Source organism: Sinocyclocheilus anshuiensis, unplaced genomic scaffold (genome assembly GCF_001515605.1).
Source record: "Sinocyclocheilus anshuiensis isolate Anshui unplaced genomic scaffold, SAMN03320099.WGS_v1.1 scaffold1272, whole genome shotgun sequence".
In the NCBI taxonomy this organism is placed as follows: Eukaryota; Metazoa; Chordata; class Actinopteri; order Cypriniformes; family Cyprinidae; genus Sinocyclocheilus; species Sinocyclocheilus anshuiensis.
Genome location: NW_015547713.1, coordinates 847881 through 867937, shown reverse-complemented (window position 1 = coordinate 867937; position 20057 = coordinate 847881). Strand labels below are relative to the sequence as shown.

Below are 20057 nucleotides of genomic sequence, written 5' to 3'. Positions count from 1 at the left end.
GTTCCTTGTCCGCCAGTGTTCTTAACATGTGTAATAGGGTCCGATTGTACCTCTCGACTGGGTTGCCTTGGGGGTGGTATGGCGACGGTCGAGAGTGGCCAATTCGAGCGAACTGTTGGAGAGTGCGGAAGAGTTAGTTTTCAAACTCACGGCCCTGGTCGTGATGTAATTTTTCCGGATATCCAAAGTGCGGAATGTAATCTTGGAACAGGCGCTCTGCTGCAGTCCGCCCCGACTTGTTCTTGGTCGGGTAAGCTTGGGCGAACCTTGTGAAGTGGTCCATGACCACCAGGATATATTCACATTCTCTGCTGCTTGGCTCCAGGTGCAGGTAGTCAATGCATACCAGCTCCATGGATGAGTGTGTGGCAATACTCGGATGTGTAAGGTAGGTTTCTTCTGTTTTATACACTTTTTGGTCATATACTCCTCCACTTCAGTTTTCATGTATGCCCAGTAAAACTGCTCCCTCCCTTGTCTCATTTGAGAGATTACTGGATAATCATTTGAGCTTGAATCAGTTCATTTTGCTCTATTGCCGGCAACCAGGTGGTGAGTTGTTGTGATTCATCCTCCACTGTAGCAGAGCAGCGAGCAGCGACCCAGGCCCATCCTTTCTCTCTGATGCATTACTGCCCTCCCATGCCATTTGGTTGCGTTTCGCGTTTCATTTCAAATGTTGCATGTTCCAGAGGTTTCATTTGTATTCTTCATGTAGGCCACAAGTGTCAAACTCCGGTCCTGGAGCACCACTGTCCAGCTGAGTGTAGCTCCAACCAGCTCCAAAACACCTGCCTGGAAGTTTCTAGTAATCCTAAATAGTCATGTTAGGTTCTTGAACGAATCGTTCTTTTGAGCCGGTTCACAAATCGAACTGTCGAAGTTTGCCGAGGATTACCGAGGACTCAACAAGAACCGAATGAGCCGTGGCGAAGTTTGCCGAGGATTACGAAGATTCTGATGAGTGAGTTGTGATTGAATGTTAACCACTTTTGTTTCCATATAACTATAAACTATGTTTAAAAGTTCAGCAGCATGCACTGATTAATGCCATGGTGTAGCAACAACAAAAAAACGTGCTCTTGCGACCAGCTCCCCGTCAATGATCTAGCACCCGCGTTCAAAATTCTCTGGCACCGACCCTGTTTATTGTGCATGCATATTATATTTAACGTTGCTTAAACGAAATCAAGGAGTTTATAAGACTGGTTTATTCATTCTTTATACTGTAGACATGTAGAACATATCCACTTTTCTGCATCAATGTCTGTAATGTGTGCTGTAGCTGCAAAACTTTTAGGAATCTTATCCAAGTTGTAGGCTAGTCAATATTGGTCAGTCAATCGTATCTGAGGATCTGCGAATGAAACTGTGACCACACACACCATTAACTTAAGTGAATTATATGGCAATAATCAGCAATATGCTTTCACACAAATAACTTTATTTTTTAATGTTTCAATATGCGTTGACACAATTTGTGTCTTATTGACTTATTTCATTGATACAACATGGCACTGAGTTGTTAGAAAAGAAATGCGTAGAGACGTTATTGCTTGATGACGTCAGGAACCGATAAATCGGCTTTTTGAATCGGTTCAATGAGTCGAGCTGTCCGAAAAGTACCGGTTTGCGGAAATGAATCGGACTTTGCATCACTAGTGCAGATAACAGTCACTTTAGGCAGCGGGACACAAATGGGCAGCTGTGTTCCTCCAAGACAAATCCAGACACAAATTCCACAAGAGACAGGAACAGAATCCACAGGAGAGGAAGAGCAGGACCAGGAAGACTCGAACACAACCAGGAACAACAAACGATCTGACAACACAGGACGGATTGCACAGGTAATAAATAGCAGAGCTGATGAGCCACAGCTGGCGCTGATCAGCTCATCAGCCCCAATACAGACACACACGCGCGCGCGCGCGCACACACACACACACACACACACACACACATACAGAGAGAGAGAATGAGTCAGTGAACCCATGAACCATGACACCCAGCCCCGCCTAAATGGGTTGTAAATCATACGAATGTTTTGCTCATTCATGGCGCTGCATGTTTATAAAACTATTTACCTTATATAATCACGTGTATCACGCAGCATTTTGATTAAATAATATACAGTAATTATACACAGTATAGCCTACTGTGTTTTCCTTTTTACTATTATTATGAACAGCAATACAATCTGCAAATTTAACACTTTTATCAAATAATTAATTACTTTTCTTAGGGATGTACCAATATATGTACCAACAAGACGGAAATGGTTTTCTATAAAATGACCAGAATGAGGCATAACAATAAACATTTCCTATGGCTGATGAAGAGCTATTTGGCGGACAGAGTGCTGTACAAAAGACGTATTTTTACAGACCATGCAGATAATGATGACTCGTTGATTAACAGATGAAACTGCATTAAAGGGATAGTTCACCCAAAAATTAAAATTTGATGTTTATCTGCTTACCCCCAGGGCATCCAAGATGTAGGTGACTTTGTTTCTTCAGTAGAACACAAACAAAGATTTTTAACTCAAACCGTTGCAGTCTGTCAGTCTTATAATGGAAGTGAATGGGAATCACGGCTTTGAGAGTCAAAAAAACACACAAACAAAACCAAATTAAACCCTGCGGCTTGTGACGATACATTGATGTGTAAAGACACGAAACGATCGGTCTGTGCAAGAAACTGAACAGTATTTATTTAATTTTTTACCTCTGATGCACCGCAATGTCTGAACTGTCCTGAGCACGTCCTCGACAGCAGGCGAGTGAAACGTCTTCTTCTTCTTCTTGCTTTACAGCGGATCGCAGACTTATAAGTGCATTACTGCCACCTATCTCTCAAATGGACCATTGACACTCCTAATTGAGATTGTAGAAAAAGTGTCAATGGTCCATTTGAGAGATAGATGGCCTAACAATTGTGACTAGCTAGTTAGTTTCCACAACAATTCACTTTACTATGGTGGTTAATCAGCGAGTTATATCACTGTATGGGAAACACAGTCTTTTTCACCATCCCATTGCAGTTTGCTCCTTGCTGCCAAAGCCTGTTATTTCATCATCACTGCTCTACTACATCTGACCATCTACATCCTGTTTACTGTTCTCATTTTATATTGAATAAACACCTTATTTGATTGCATTTCGCTTATTATTTTGTTTTTCATTTTTATTATCCCTGACATCATTTAATTTGATAAGACCCCAAAAGTGCATTATGGATATTCTCTAGTCACTTAGTGTAAATAGGTTGTACACTTTTTATTGCGGTGTAAGTAAAAACAAAAAATAAAACTTAATGTGTCTTGAGTTTTTACGAACTCTGAAAAGTCAAGCCGATGTTGATTCACGTTTTATTACAGACTCTGCCAATTTCCCTTGTTGCAGCTGATTCCCCAGAGGTTTGCTGTTTTACATGGTCCATGGTCAATATCACTCATTGTGACAACTAATGCTGGGTTTACACTGCACCAATTTAGCCCCGATATTCACTCACCAACAGTTTTGTGGAAATTGCTGACAAATGCCTGAAATCGGAGGCAAATCAGTGCTGGTTCACGTAAGCGACAATCTCGTAGTGTGTGTTAATGCAATCTGAGAGAAGCGCTGACACCTCGCCATTGCCCGTGATATATTTGGCATGCTAAATATCTGGACCTGTTGGCAACTCACAGTCCTGCAGTGTAAAATATGTTTTGACTGGGGAAAATTCAGGGGGTGGAGTCGTAGATCTGCAACAAAACATCAGCATGCATGGCTTCTGCCAGCAACCATCTCTCCTTTATATTCTTATTTTTTATCTTTTATCTTTCAGAGGGAAACTGTTCGGCAGAGTTTAGCTCCAGTTTCTGGGAACAAAACCACTGAAGTTCCTTTAAAGGGGTGGTTGACTGGGTTTTTTCTAGGCTTGATTGTGTTTATGGGGTGCAGTCTAACATGAGTTCATGCTTCGTTTTTTAAAAAATGCATTATTTTTCACATAATTTACCTTTATTCCACACCGATCTCTCCCTTCTCTAACAAACGCCTCGATTATTTCCTGTTTTTATGAAGCCCCTCCCTCAGAAATACGCGATGGGCTGAGATTGGTCAGCTGGCTCAGTGTGTTGTGATTTGTGCAGAGCAGGGCGATGCGAGGAACAGGATTGAGAACCTGCTGCTTTTGAACATTGATTTTGAAACTTGTGAATCCATTAGAATCGTTAGAAGACAGAATCGCGATTCATATATGAATAGATTTTTACGTGCACCTCTAGTTTTCTCGTCCTCTTCTGTAAAGCAGCACAGCATGGCCTCGCCCCCTTTGCTGCATGTTCCCGGAGGCGGGGTTTATCTGGGTTCGTGACGTAACGGACCTGGGAAGAAGCTCGTTGTAGTCCCTTACCAGTCGTTTTTGTAGGCATTAAACTGCCAGAATTTTAAAAGATGATATCTCGGTTTGCATTGAACTTTCAGCGCTGCAACTTTGCAGATTTTGTTTATGCTCCAACAGCAACATTACACACTAACTAACGTTAAAAAAGTGAAATCGCAATCAACCACCCCTTTAATTCAAATTGCTCCTTGGTGAGCAGTTGATTACTCAGGGCCAAGTATGAATCTCCAGTGAGAGTGAAGATGACTACACACCCCCACGTCAAAAGTGGAAACCTCAGCAAAATGTAGCTCTGAGACACTATGGGGGCCATCCATCTTCCAGAGATAGTGGATGAAGCACATGCATCAAGGTGTCATGGATCAGATTGTAACAGCAAAACATACGTGATATGTACTAAGGTATTTGTGATACACACAAAGTATGTATTTCATTGTGTGTGTGTTTTTTTTTAATATTTATATTGTTATAAGTTCATTGGTTATATTGCTTTATTTCCTTATGCAGTGCTAACATACAAATTAGTAATTCATCTAATAATTCATCTCTGTTCATCTAATTTATGATCATGAAACTCTTAAGGTAAAGTTTTCCCAACCTTAGATTTTACTTAGGAAACTGACATTTAAGGGGCTTTATGCAACACTTAACGGTTTTAAACCCTTTCATTAGTAAATTTAAAATATTCTAACTGACCCCCCAGAGTGAGTGAGTAAGGCGACCGTTAATTTAGAACGTTTCCCCTTATTGTTTTCATGGCGATGTGTCATGCTTGTCATGTGACACACCGCAGCCACGAAAACACTGTATGACACTTGTATCACTTTTAATTTGTTTTTCCTTTTTTATTCAAAATATTTACAAACTTGCTTACAATCTCATCAACTACCTGATATTCCGGTTCACAAATACGTGTAAGCCAGTGTATTTTGTCGTTTAAAAACCTTTATAAATTATCTTAATCTATAACGTGAGATGGGCGCTGTTTGTTAGTTTGTTCGCGCTGCAGTTAAGAGAGTCCTGTCAGTTGGATTTACGGCACGTAAATTCATCAATTTCTCCCGAAAGTGTCTGCTGAACTGGGAAAAGAATAGAGTGAACTTTATAGTTACTTACAATATGTGTATCTGATATGAATAGAACACATCAGCAAATTATATTTGAATAGATTGTTATTGCTGCTTCCATAGACATCTGTGTGTATTTTACTCTAACTCTAAATGTATTGTTTTACAAGTACTTATGTGTATTTAAATGTCTGAAACCTAAAATAAACATTATGTAGTTGAAAACACTGCATAGTTGTGATTATATGACAAGTGCAGCGCAAGCCAAAGCACGAAAGCACAGTTTGAATTTGGCAGTTATGTGACGTCAACCGAACGTTCTAAATCCCATATGTGGATAACACTTAAGGGTTATTTTCTGCAAGGGAAAATTACACTTAATGTGCTTTCAGCAACCGGGCACTGAACCTAGAACAAGCACAGATATAAGTAAAAATGCTTGCAGAGTATGAAGCACTTAGTAGGAAATATTCCAGTACATGACAACACCCACACAGCACATTGGCATGGCCCAACCTGTAGTACAGAGGGGTGCTGCTACACCACATGTGAACAAGACTGAATGATCCAGACATGTAGCTCATAACTTTGCTTTCCCCTTGGGGGACTTCCATACATTCAACCACATAAGTTTAAGATACACAGAGGCCAGATTGGGGATCACTCTTCAGACATCATACAACAATGTGTGCAGACAAATAGACAGCGGCCTGAAAGAGAACTTTTGCAAAGTTGACATTGTCCAAAGGGTGCTGCGAATTATCAAACCAGGTTTTTAAGGACATGTTGATAATCAAGGCTGATGTGAATGTAGCTGATTTAAAAGGGTTCTTACAATCACATTTTGGGGACCGGAGAAGCAGAGAACTGAAAACACAGAACACCCCAGCAGTTCAAGTCATGGAATTGAAGCAGATTGAAGCATGTGGCGAAGTAAGCTGACTCAGACAGGAAGCATTGTGCAGCTATAGTACAGGATGTGTTCCTACACACCATTTACAAGGGCCTAAGCCACAGGTGTAAAGATATTCATAGCGAGTTGAATCCCTTGTTAGCGGACAGTGATGTAATCAACGATGCTATCATCAGACATGTTATGAAGATCACAAGCAACAAAAATGAGACGCCGACTGTGCCCACCAACCAGAGCAAAAATGTCCATAGCTAGTAGTGCCCAAGTTAGGGATGAACCAGACAGGTACATGAAAGCTGCAAAAGAGGCTGCTACAAAAAAAGGTCAGGACGATCCAATTAAACAGCTTACCACTAGGATCGACACTCTCACTAGCATGGTAGACGCCATACAGCACTCCATGCCTGTACGAAGTGAGGGTGGCTGCCAATGTTCCACCAGTCAACCAACTTAGACAGCTTACAGTGCTGTCTGCGGTGCATGGACGAAGATGCCAATTGAGAGACTACTCCTGGGTTTCAACTTAGTTGAAGAACTGATTCAGGGGCAGTCTGAACAACAGATGCCAACACTTACCTCACTACTGGCCGGAGCTATTGATATCCCTTGTGAAAAGGCACAAACTTTAGTTAAGGTTGTCCGAGCCGCTGAAGAAGATGATGGAGACGGGCGCTTGAAGTTTGTTCCAAGAGGTGTAGTTATCCGGGCTTGGGTGAAGTGCTGAATCCCTTCGAAGATGGCACAGTCTGACTCGGCAGTCTTGTTTGAGCCTCATGAAAATAGTCTTTTAAGATGCTTGGACATTGGAGAGGGACTCTTAAACATACAACCCCAAAGTGACCCTTGTGTTGCCAAACTAATCAGAAATAGCACAGTGGGTGATGTGAACCTGCCATGTGGCACAGTGATTGGAACATTACAATGGATTGAGAGGATAGTTCAGAGGGCATATTCAGCAATATTCAGCGAGATGAAGGGCTACATACAGGATCTCTTGGCAAAAGGATGGATCGTTGGATCAAAGTCGCCATACACCACTCCAGTAGTCTGTGTCCACAAAAAAAGATGGCAAGCTGAGGCTCTGTATTGATTACCTCCCTAAACCGTCACCCATTGCTCAGAATACAGGATCTGATTGACACAATTGGAGGATACTGATGGTTCAGTATCCTCGACCAACACAAAGCATATCACCAAAGGGTATATCGCAGAGGGATTAAAACATTTATTCTACACTGTAAAAAATGACCGTGAATTTAACGGTAAAAGACTGTAAAAATGCTACAGTAAAAACCTGTTAAATGGTTAATGCTAAATTCCCCTACTATATACATGAAAAACTGTATTGGACATTACATGTATTGGACATTAATTTTAGTATACCATTTTTGGAAGTGAAAAAGACCGTATTATTTACAGTGAATAACCGTAAATTGACATTCCCAGAATTCCCTGCGTTACATTTCAAATTTGATGTTTTTTTGTTGAAATAACTATGTTTCTTCTTAGTTTTTTCTTAACTGTTGTGTACATTAGGGTTGTGTGTTACACCTAATGTTGTTAAATGAATGTTTATTGCATTATTTCAGTTTCATGATGGGGTTTCGTGTTTGTGTGAATGACACTGTGCATCTTCTATATATGTTATTATTTAAAAGCTGCTTGTGATGGGCTTTGGTTCATCATGTGACTTTCTCATCACCACCTGCTTTTGGTGGTTATCAGTCTATTACAAATGTACAAAACAGATTTCAGTACTTCTATAGGTTGGTATATTAACATTATATCAGTTAATGAAATTACGGTATTTAACTGTAAATTTAAGTTAAAACCGTAAAACCTAAAACGTTGCTACCGTATTTTTTTACGGTAAAATTCCGGCAACCACAGCTGCCGTTTTTTTACCGTAAATGTTACTTTTTTTTTTTTTTTACAGTGTATTCTTTTGAATTGGTTAAGTAATTTAGGTCTAATTTATAGGCTACTTAAACACCCCCCAATCTTTTCATAGTCCTTTAATATGAAACATATTATTGTATATATTTTTAACTTCTTTTTTTTTAAATTTTGTTTGGCAAATTTTTCATCCATAAACAAAAACGTATAGGCTCACTTCCTTCTCTTTCACGTTTTTTGATTGCGGTAGACTCACTGCTCAAGTCTTTTTGTTTAACTAACAATAAAAAATCTAATAGATTCCTGAAACACTGTGAAAAAAATTTGTTCAACTATCTTTCCTCAATTTGATTTTTCATTTTATTTTAATAATATCTCTTGTTAGTATTATTTTGTCCTAGTCGCTTGAACGTTGAGCACGCGTTAAGCGACAATCAGCTGCAATTCATCCTCCACACCGCTCTGTGGCGATCGCGTACATAAAGGCTGGTTTAAAACACTCGCGCAGCGGTTGTGGGTAATATTCATGGCGGAATTCCGAATCTGCAGTGGAGAGACACACCTTCTACTTTTCTCTAAAGTGTATTCAAGTTGTGGAATTAGCTTACATCTTTACCTGTTGTAAAAGAATATTAACGTCCATACATTTGAAGGAATGGCTGAAACAGGCTCAGGTGAGCGGAGTGTGTAATATTCAGTCAGTCTGATAAACACTGCAGCTGTTGCTGAGCGCTACCGGGAATGTAAACAGATGGTTTTCCTCGAGCAAATACTTATTTAGTAGTTGTATTCGTATACATGTATCTTATTAGGTTAAAAATTTGTAATCTGGCTAATAATGAGTAAAGAGACCTAAATAGATGGCTAACTGCTATGAATGAACTGGCCTAATACTGTTTGTACTGTACATGCAATACATTGTCAGTTATGTTTGTGCAATTTGTTTATGCTGTAAGAAATGCTTTTAAGCATATTACGATTTTCGTTTTTGACAGTTATTTAAAAAAAACAAAAAACTTCCATTACAAAGGTCAAAGTTGTATTTGTTATACAAGTTTAAATTTGTAGATGGTTTTCCGTCATAAATGCTGGTTATTGCTGTCAGTAAGTAACTTACTGCATGATTTGAGTCAAGCATCTGTCACTAAACTGCATCTGTTCTCTCTCAAGATGCTGGTGACATGAAACATGACAGTGTTTCATCTCCTGGGATCTCCGATCAAGAGAAGGAGATGGCAACCAATGCTTTTGAGGCATTTAAGGTAAAAAATAATAATAATCCTTTAAGGTAAAATAATAATAATCTGAGCAGGCGATTGTATCTATGGTTGTTTCTGGAGGTCATTGTTGATGTTATAAAGTGATGTCTCTTTAGGCTGGAAGCCATGACGAGTCCCTGAAACACCTTGACAGCCTTCAGGAGCTTAACAAAGAGGACTACAAGGTTACAATGAATAAAGCGATCACTGAGTTTTATAAAAGTGGGCAGACAACAACTAGCACCCTGAAGCAGACGTTAATTACCTTGAAGAATCAGGTTTGATATTAACTCATTATATCATTCTTATAAGCCTTGTCATTAGAGTACTGATGCTAATTGATCGCTGTTTGCAGATGCATACAGCTGTGGACGATATTGATGGTTTGGATGATGTCGAGAACAGTATTCTCAACTACAATCAAGCTGTGATCCATTACCACATGCGACAGTATTCAGAATCTATATCCATCGGGGAGAAGCTCTACCAGTTTCTTGAACCTTTTGGTATGTTTCAGAATGCAAATGAAAACTTCTTGTACAGTAGAGTGTTGAACAATTAAGTTTTTTTTTTTTTTACTGCACTTGGACTAGCACCAAAAGTATTTAGTGTTTTAACTGGTCTGGTGCAGTAGTGTGGCATGGCTTGATGGGTTTCTCTGTCCTAGAAGAAAAGTTTGCTCAGGCCGTTTGTTTCTTGTTGGTGGATCTATACTTGCTCACCTTCCAGCCAGAGAAGGCACTGCACCTGTTGGCTGTGCTGGAGAAGCTCACTGTGAAGGATGGGAACAGCAAAAATGGCAAAGGAGAGGTGAGAGATATATGGCTCTTCCCAATCATTTTAATTTTTTTATTCTTTCGCCCTGTCTCACTAGAATTTTTAAAGTGTTGTTGCAGATGTGTAATTTAACAAAAAGTGCATTTTAACTAGGGATGCACCGAAATTTTGGCCGCAGAAAATTAGTGGCAGGAAATGGCATTTTCGGTTTTTGGCCAAAAATATATGGTGTGCCTCACAGTGTTTAGCACGCAGGTTTCATTCTCCCTCTAGCCGTTGTCCCTGCACAGTGTGACGCTCCGCTCAATATTCCACTCTATGAATGTGCGTTCCGTTGAGTTGCTCACGGCCTGTATGAATGCTCCAATCATGTATTGATGAATGAATGAAAGAGGAATTTCTATAGCGCTTTATTGTGTATTGCTGTACACCCAAAGCACTTTACAATCATGCACTGCTCATGCTCACCGGAAAAGCAAAGTCTGCTATTTCTATTTCAAAATTTCTATGTAGTATACTTGTTCCTGTTCGCAATAGCACTACTGTGCTGTAACAGCTGTACTGGGCTACCCTCTCCTGACACAGTGCTCTGCTCACATGCTCTGAAAATAATAGCTTTGTAGGACTATACTTTATTTGGATAATAATAAAAAAAAAAAAAATCAGTTAAATCAGATTCTGTTGCATAGAACTGAATAAAAAACTATATATTGATATTTAATATTAATATATTTTATTTATTTATACAGGAAGTTCAAAAGAACAGCACCTTTTTGAAAATATTTTCTAACATTTTTTGTAACATACATTTTAACTGTCACTTTTGATTGGTTGGTAAGTTGGTAACACTTTAGATTAGGGGAACACATATTCACTATTAACTAAGAGTTTTCCCTTAATAAACTCCTAATTTTCCGCTTATTGATATTAAGGTAATTGTTGTAGTAGTTATGTTTGGGTATTAGGGTTAAGGGATATAGAATATGGTCATGCAGAATAAGGCATTAATATGTGCTTTATAAGTACTAATAAACAGCCAATATGCTAATAAGCAACTAGTATAGCGTTCCCTAATCTAAAGTGTTACCGATCAATTTAATGCATCCTTGCTTAATAAATATACTAATTTCTTTCGAATATAAATCTTACTGCTTTCAAACCTTTGAACAGAAGTGTACCTTACATATTCGTTTGCCAAAGTGATAGAAAGCATTTTGAATTATCAGTCAGTGTTTGTAAAATTTGGCTTCTGGCTGTAGCTCATGAGACCATGCCCTAGAAAGTAAAGAATGGGTTAATATGCCAGTTTTGTGAGATGATAAATTGAGAGTTGTTGCTCCAGATTCTGTTCTCTCGACTTTTAACTTTTTTGGATCATGTGTCATTTACAGAGTACCTACAGCACAAATAAGGAGTCTTCTTCTCTGAAAGCAGAGTTCACAGCTATGATCGAGGCAGCTAAATCAAAGATGCACCAGGTGAGAGCTGTGAGCATAATGAATGTTGAACTTGTTCAGGGCTTGGTGCCAATTTACAGCATTAAGATTCAGCATAACTTGAAATAATAAAGGTTTGTGATAGAGTTAGACTGTTAATTAGTTCTAAATTAAGTTGAATATGTTCAGAAAGCTAACTCTGAATCTAAAATGCTACAATGTATGCTGATCAGCAAATAACCATGAGCAACAACAGTGTGTCTAAAAATTGTGTGTGTGCAGTATAAAGTGCGAGCCTATATCCAGATGAAGTCACTGAAGGCCTGTAAACGGGAAATCAAATCTGTGATGAACACATCTGGAAATGTGAGTAGATTCACAACCAACTGATTCATGCATTACATACATACTGTATATGTTGCTCAGGTTTACCTGCACATGTAATACACTTGTAATGTAACTTTTGTCGGCTGACTGTATTTGCACATTTCTCCTTCAGTCTGCGCCCTCACTCTTCCTGAAGAGTAATTTTGAGTATTTGAGGGGAAATTATCGTAAAGCTGTGAAACTCCTCAACAGTTCAAATATCGCAGAGCATCCAGGACCCTTGAAAACAGGTACACAGTTAAAAACCACGCATATATGCTTTAAAAAGAAAAGATCCCCATTCTAATCTCCAAACATTTCTTTTTTGGTTTTATCTGAGATATTTGTACACTATAATCATTGTTTGTACACTATAATCAATTAATGTTTTGCTCCAAGAAGTGATACCAAGCATGCAAAATACACCTTAGAAATGTCGATACATGTTTTGTTAAAAACCTTATTCATTAATCAAAAAGTTTCCTTTCCTGGAATATTTTTATTCAGATTTGTCTTCTCCCATTTAAAGGTGAATGCGTGAGGTGTATGTTCTGGAATAATCTTGGTTGTATCCATTTTGCCATGGGGAAGCACAATCTGGGTCTTTTTTACTTTAAAAAAGCACTTCAAGAAAATGACCACGTATGCGCCCAGCTTGGTGATGGCAGTAATGGGCAGGGTAAGCGAAATAATGACCTTTCACATGCCAGATCATACAACAGGCTCTGTGATAGACCACACCTCTCAGTGTGATAATAGATATATATGCAGATTTTTGCAAACTGTATAAGAAATTTATATTTTGCAGCTTGTTAATTAATTATTTTTTCCCCACAGCAGCTAAGAAGTTCACAGGCATCCCCATGTGTGCTCTGTTAGCTAATAAGCGCTATGAACTGCTGTATAACTGTGGGATTCAGTTACTTCATATCGGCCGACCACTGGCAGCGTTTGAGTGTCTGATGGAGGCAGTGCAGGTGTATCACTCAAACCCTCGACTCTGGCTCAGACTCGCAGAATGCTGCATCACAGCTAATAAAGGGGTACAGGCATTAACCCACATATGTATTTAAAAATTAGTATGAAAGACCTTTGGAAAAACTTGGTGTACTCAAACAGGTTGAACACTTACACTGGCGTTCAGAAGTTTGGCGTCAGTAAGATTATTTATTTTTTTTAAATAAGAAATTAATCATTTTTTATTTTTATTGATGGTTTGTTTTTGTAAGGAAGGAAGGAAGGAAAAATTAAAAGAATCAAAAGAATCTTCAGGAATCAAAGAATCCTGAAGAAAAAAAAAAAGTATCACCGTTTCCAAAAAAAGAAGAAAAAAAAAAAGCATAAATATTAAGCAGCACAACTGTTTTCAACACTGATAATAAGAAATATTTCTCGAGCATCAAATCACCTTATTAGAATGATTTCTGAAAGATCATGTAAAGTCTAGAGGAATGGTTGTTTCAGCTTTGCCATCACAGCAATTACTTACATTTTAAAATATATATAAAAAATATGAATCAGTTTAAATTGAAAAATATTCCACTAAATAAAAAATATTTATTGTGTTTTTGATCAAATAGAAACAGCTTTGGTGAGCTTAAGAGACTTTTTTTATTTCTTTGTAATGTTCTTTCAAAAACATTAGAATCTTACTGACCCCAAATGTTTGAATGACCTTGAAGACCTGTTCCCATAAAATGCCTAAATGACAACAGTATAAAATATTAGCAAACAGTTTTTCCACACCAAAACAATTTACAGTATAAATATTTCAGATGGTGATGCATGTATTTATGACCTTTTTTTGCTTCCTTCAGAGCTCGGAGCAGGAAACAAAAGGTTTACCCAGTAAAAAGGGGATTGTGCAGGCTGTTGTTGGGCAAGGCTACCATCGCAAGATTGTTTTAGCATCACAGTCCGCACAGAACACCATCTACAGGTGAGGAAGAGTGATTCAACCTAATGGGCCTTGACATTTACTAGTTAATAATGGTGTTGTCTGCCTGGTTGGAGCAGTGTAACTACACTTCAAATTGCTGAAAATATTGTAATGTCACAGTGTCTCCAGAAGGTGTCATCCTGTTGCTTTTATTCACAGAAGTAGCATTTAAAGTCATTAAGTGATTTCTTACAGAGCCGTATCATGCCTTTTAGGTTTCAACCTTATTAAAAATCCATAGTAAAAGTCTTTCTGATGCACTTGGCATGCTAAAATGGATTTACCCATTTGTGTTTGTGTGCAGTGAGGGCCAGTCAGCAGCAATCCCAGTGGCCAGTATGGAGTTTGCAGCGATCTGTCTGCGTAACGCTTTGCTCTTGCTCCCAGAGCACCAACAGCACGATAGCAAACCTGACAACGGCTCCAAGAGCTGCAGTCAGTCAGGCAGCACAGAAAGCAGCAGCGAGACCAGTGATGCCTGCAGGTACATGTTCATAAATGCATGAAACACTAATGCTTACAATAACAGATCCCAAACTAGAAAAAGAACTTACCAGATAAACTCTTTTCACCCTTTAATAATCCGGTGATGTTTGAATTTTTCTTTGGATGACAGTGGGAAGACTCAAGAGGGAGACAAGTTCATTCCTGCTGCCCCCTCATCACCCTTGAGAAAGCAGGAGGTGGAGAATCTCAGGTGAGGTTACAGGAGACTTTTCTGGAATTAATTTCTCTCATATCATAAAATTAGCCTGAAGAAGATTTGAATGACTTTTAACATTTGATTTGGCTCAGCCAATTGTGTGGCTGATGTTGTTGTCCAGTACAAATAAACATTCCTAAATCAAGAAACATTTACTTCAGAAGCAAAATGACTTAAGATACTAAGTCTTATGTTAAATCAAATTTAAGGGCGTTTATGCTTAAAACAAGAATAAATATTTGCAAAAGGGGTAAGAAAAATAGATGTGCTTTCCCTTTAAATTAAGCTTCTTTTCTTACCCCATTGGCAGTTTTTCTTTTCTTGTTTTAAGCTTGTTTTAAGCAAATGAAAATCACTTTTTCCTCAAGGGGGCACTTGCCCGATCAGAAAGCTGAATCCTCCATTGGGCCACGTTTAAATCTTAAACGTTTTTTTTTTTTTTAAACACACATTGCCTGACTCATGAGAAACAAGTTTTTGTTATATAAACAGTATTTATCATATACAGTGGGTATAGAAAAGAATCACCCCCCTTTAAAATAATCACATTTTGTTGCTTTGCAGCCTGAAATGAAGATGGACACAGTTTTTGTTTTATCCAGCTGTATTTACTCAGTACAACTTATAAGATCCAAGTGAAAGATATACACCAACATGTCAAAAAAAAAAAAAAAAACTGAATCACTGAGTTGGAAAAAGTCAGTATTTTGTTGAAACCACCTTTTGCTTTAATTACAGCCTTTAGTCTGTTGGGATATATGTCTACTAACTTTGCACAGCTAGACTTTGCAATATTTGCCCACTCTTCTTTGAGGAAGTGCTCAAGTACAGTTAAATTTGATGATGACCGTTAGGGCTGGGTGGTATATCGCGTTTGTACGATATATCGATATCTTTTTTATATAAGCGATTCGATATGAGGCAATACAGTTTATATCGATATACAGTAGTTTGATACAAGCGCATCTGAAAATATAGCGGAGGACACAGACTGAGCTGCTGCGGAGAAAGTGCATGATCCAATTTGTTCTAAACATGTGACTAGCTTTATATTAAGGCCTTTAAAAACTGGTAAGACATAGTTTATAGTTATGTTTTGCATATTAGTTTAAGTGGCTCGGCCCGTGATATGCTCTGACAGAAAGGCTGCGTGTGCCGCTGACAGAGACGCTAGGCTACTCGCGCTGTTTAATGTGTTTGAGATGTGCTGTCTTCCTGAATGCATAACTTACATTTCACAGGTATATTCTCCATCTGTAAATGTTAGAAAGCCATGGAAATATTTCCATTTTTCTGTCAGAAGTGCATGAGCCTTCTGCTTTGGGATTCTCCGCTAGACTTCAGTGAACGAGCGCCGCCACGCTAGGGCTGGACGATATGGCCAAAATTTATATCACGATATATTTCTTAATTTCGGTCGATACAATATAATTCCGATATCGATATGAACACTATTTAAAAAAGCCTCAGAAAAACTGCCAAAAACACCTACAACAGATGTCTGTACCTACAAACTTATGAAAAATTTATTTGCCAAGTCTATGAAACCTCTTCCTATAAAACTATTTAATACATTTAGCCTTCATACAAACAAGAAATGTGAAATCACTCTCAAATAAACATCTCAGACTCACCTTATTAATTATTAATATCTTTAACTTCAAACTATAGGTATAGCTAACATACCAGTCAAAAGTTTTTGAACCGTAATATTTTTAATGTTTTTTAAATAATTATCTTCTGCTCACCAAGCCTGCATTTATTTGATCCAAAATACAGCAAAAACAGTAACATTTTGAAATATTTTTACTATTCAACATAACTGTTTTCTATTAGGAAATATTTTAAAGGGGTGGTTCAGCCCTAGTGACCGTTTGTGGACTGCAGTCTTCAAGTCATTCCACAGATTTTCAGTGGGGTTTAAGTTTGGACTCTGACTAGGCTGTGCAAGGACATTCATCTTTTTCTCCTTCAACCACTGTGTGCTCCGTTTTGCCTCAGAATCTTCAAATCAGAATGGCAAAGCTCAGTCGTGACTGCATGTGGCATTTTTCTTGCAGCCCTCCCATACAAGCCACATTTGTGGAGAATTTGTGATATTGTTTTCACATGCACACAATGACCACTCTTTGCCAAAAATTCCTGCAGCTGCTTCAGAGTTGCTGTTGGCCTCTTGGTAGCCTCTCTGACCAGTTTCCTCCAGCTCTTTCATCCAGTTTGGAACGACGTCCTGATCCAGGGAGGATCTGTGTTGTACCAAATACCTTCCCCTTCTTAATAATAGACTTCACTGTGCTTCTAGGCATTGATAAAGCCTATTATTTTTTTATTTAATAATTTTTTTTTTTTTTGTATCCATCTCCTGACTTGTGCCTGTCCACAACTTTATCCCGGAGATCTTTTGACAGTGCCTTGCCACCCAGAGTTGATTGTTTGCTTCAGTTGCACTACCAAGGACTGAAATGCTCCAGGAAAGCTCTTTTCATGCTGAGCTAATCAAAATGACCACAGCTGATCACAGTTGAAAGTCAAATAGATTTGTTTGCCATTGAGAAGGTGATTAGCTACACCTGATTGAGTTTACAAGTCATTTTTTGGAAGGGGGCGATCCTTTTTCCAACTCAGTGATTCTGTTTTTTTTATTTTATTTTTTTTTTTTTCTGACATGTTGGTGTTACAGTGGGGAAAATATTTTAGAGTTTAAACTAGTTTGCCCACTTACAAAGAAATGAAGGGTCTGTAATTTTTATGGTAGGTTTATTTTAATGGATAGACACAGAATATCAACCAAAAAAATCCAGAAAAAACACATTATATAAAGGTAAAAATTGATTTGCATTTCAGTGAGTAAAATAAGTATTTGATCCCCATGCAAAATATGACTTAGTACTTGGTGCAGAACCCCTTGTTGGCAAGCACAGAGCACTTCTCTCCCTCCAAACACGGCGAGTCGAGTTAATGCCAAAGAGCTCAATTTTGGTCTCATCTGACCACAGCACTTTCTCCCAAGCCTTCTCTGAATCATTTAGGCCCTGTCCACAGGAACGTGATATTTTCAAAACCGCAACTTTTTCTATGCGGTTTGGCCGTTCGTCCACATGCGAACGCAGCACCAGGTCACTGAAACCTAACATTTTTGAAAACTCCTGCCAGGGTGAAGATTTTCAAAAACTCCGGTTGCAGTGTTATCGTGTAGACCACGAAACCGTAGATTTTGGCTTGTGACATCAGAGCATGCACTGTTATCTCTGCCTACTGGAAACTTTTTCAGGCTTCTGATTGGCCAACATGGCTTTACGGTTGAGATTATAGCGCCACCTGTTGGTTTGGCATGCTCTTGACAGTGCTTCATAGCACGCATTTGCGTTTTCATGTGGACGGAGATTTTTTTTAAAACGGGAGAAGGAAAAACTCAGTTTATAAAAAATATCTGTGTACGTGTGAACATGGCCTTAGATGTTCTTTGGCAAACTTTAAATGGGCCTGTACATGTGCCTTCTTGAGCAGGGGGACCTTGCGGGCACTGCAGGATTTCAGTCCATTGCGGCGTAGTGTGTTCCCAATGTTTTGCTTGGTGACTGTGGTCCCAACTGCCTTAAGATCATTAATAAGCTCCTCCCGTGTAGTTCTGGGCTGATCACTCACCTTTCTCATGATCATCCTTACCCCATGAGGCAAGATCTTGCACGGAGCTCCAGACCGAGGCTGATTGATGGTTGTTTTGTATTTCTTCCATTTCCGAATAATCGCACCGCGCCTCCCGTGTAGTTCGGGGCTGATCCCTCACCTTTCTCATGATCATCCTTACCCCATGGAAGATACAGATTGTGTGGACAGGTGTTTTATACACCTAACGAGCTGACATTAGGAGTAACTTCTTAAAGTGGCAGGACTAATCTATGTTCCACATGGGCACATAACCAATCTGTGGGAGCCAGAATTCTTGCTGGTTGGTTGGGGATCAAATACTTATTTCACTCACTGAAATGCAAATCAATTTCTAACCTTTATATAATGTGTTTTTTTCTGGATTTTTGGTTCATATTCTGTCTCTCTCTGTTAAAATAAACCTACCATAAAAAATGACAGAGCCTTCATTTCTTTTTAAGTGGGCAAACTTACAAAATCAGCAGGGGATCAAATAAATATTTTCCCCACTGTATATCTTTCACTTGAATGTTATAATTTGCACTGACTAAATTAAGCTGGATAAAATAAAAACTGTGCCCGTTTTCATTTCAGGCTGCAAAGCAACAAAATGTGATTATTTTAAAGGGGGGTGATTCTTTTCTACACCCACTGTATTAAAAATAGTATGTGAAGCAGAACACAATATATACAATACACGTTTCAAGCAGTAGTATGCTACATTTGTCACATGACCTCAGCATGTTAATTTTGTTATAAATGGCTACATTTTTACATCTGATTTTCTTCTAATAAAACATCTTCACTTTTGCCATATAAATAATGAGCCAAAAATAAATGACAGCTGATAATTCTTCCAGTTTATTCATCACACTGGTCAAGAAGAGCATTGTGCAGTATTTCAGGAATCAGGTCTGAATACTGCACATTGTAACAAATTTAGTCACAAATGGTATTATGCTATTCCAAACATAGCCAACATATGTGAAGTCCCACCTTCAAGTTCCCTTTACTAATATGATCATAACAGTTTAGAAATAGATTAATTCAATACACTTTAGTCTGTATTAACAACATAAAATGCAACAGTTGCTAATTAGAGTGTTAATTTAAAGGGATAGTTCACCCAAAAATGAAAATTCTGTCATGAGATCTCTATGACCCTGCATAGACAGCAATGCAACTCTAATGTTCCCAGGTCGAGAAACGTAGTAAGGACATCGGTAAAACAGTCCATGTGACATCAGTGGATCCACTTCAATTTTGCGAAGCTACGAGAATACTTTTTGTGCACAAAGAACACAAAAATAACAACTTTATTCAACAACTCTTCTCCCCCCGAGTTACTATCTTTCGCCATTTTGGAGAGTATCACAATGCATATGCACGCTTTCCCCTAAGCGTAAACAACGCTGATTACGTCGATTACGCTCTTGGTATTCTCCAAAATGGCGGAAGACGTAACTCGGGGGAGAAGAATTGTTAAATAAATTGTTATTTTTGTTTTATTTTCCCTCAAAAAGTATTCTCGTAGCTTTGCAAAATTGAAGTTGAGCCACTGATGTCACATGGACTGTTTTACCGATGTCCTTACTACATTTCTGGACCTGGGAACATTACAGTTGCGTTGCTGTCTATGCAGGGTCTGAGAGCTCTCACAT

At 38.6% G+C, this 20057-nt stretch overlaps 1 protein-coding gene across 4 annotated transcripts in view; it reads left to right on the top strand.

Moving 5' to 3' along the window:
• The first annotated feature begins 8790 nt into the window (after positions 1-8790).
• Positions 8791-20057, top strand: part of LOC107704102 (CCR4-NOT transcription complex subunit 10) — a 16562-nt gene continuing 5295 nt past the window's right edge. For 2 of the 4 annotated variants that reach the window (XM_016506955.1, XM_016506952.1), the window contains exons 1-13: positions 8791-8942; positions 9439-9530; positions 9644-9805; positions 9883-10033; positions 10195-10337; positions 11696-11782; positions 12023-12106; positions 12240-12357; positions 12636-12785; positions 12944-13149; positions 13924-14045; positions 14350-14529; positions 14662-14742. In XM_016506955.1, coding sequence (XP_016362441.1) covers positions 8924-8942; positions 9439-9530; positions 9644-9805; positions 9883-10033; positions 10195-10337; positions 11696-11782; positions 12023-12106; positions 12240-12357; positions 12636-12785; positions 12944-13149; positions 13924-14045; positions 14350-14529; positions 14662-14742 — 1595 coding nt within the window. In that variant the 5' untranslated portion in view covers positions 8791-8923. The remainder of the gene's footprint in view (positions 8943-9438; positions 9531-9643; positions 9806-9882; positions 10034-10194; positions 10338-11695; positions 11783-12022; positions 12107-12239; positions 12358-12635; positions 12786-12943; positions 13150-13923; positions 14046-14349; positions 14530-14661; positions 14743-20057) is intronic. The other 2 variants (XM_016506953.1, XM_016506954.1) reach the window with 2 other exon arrangements.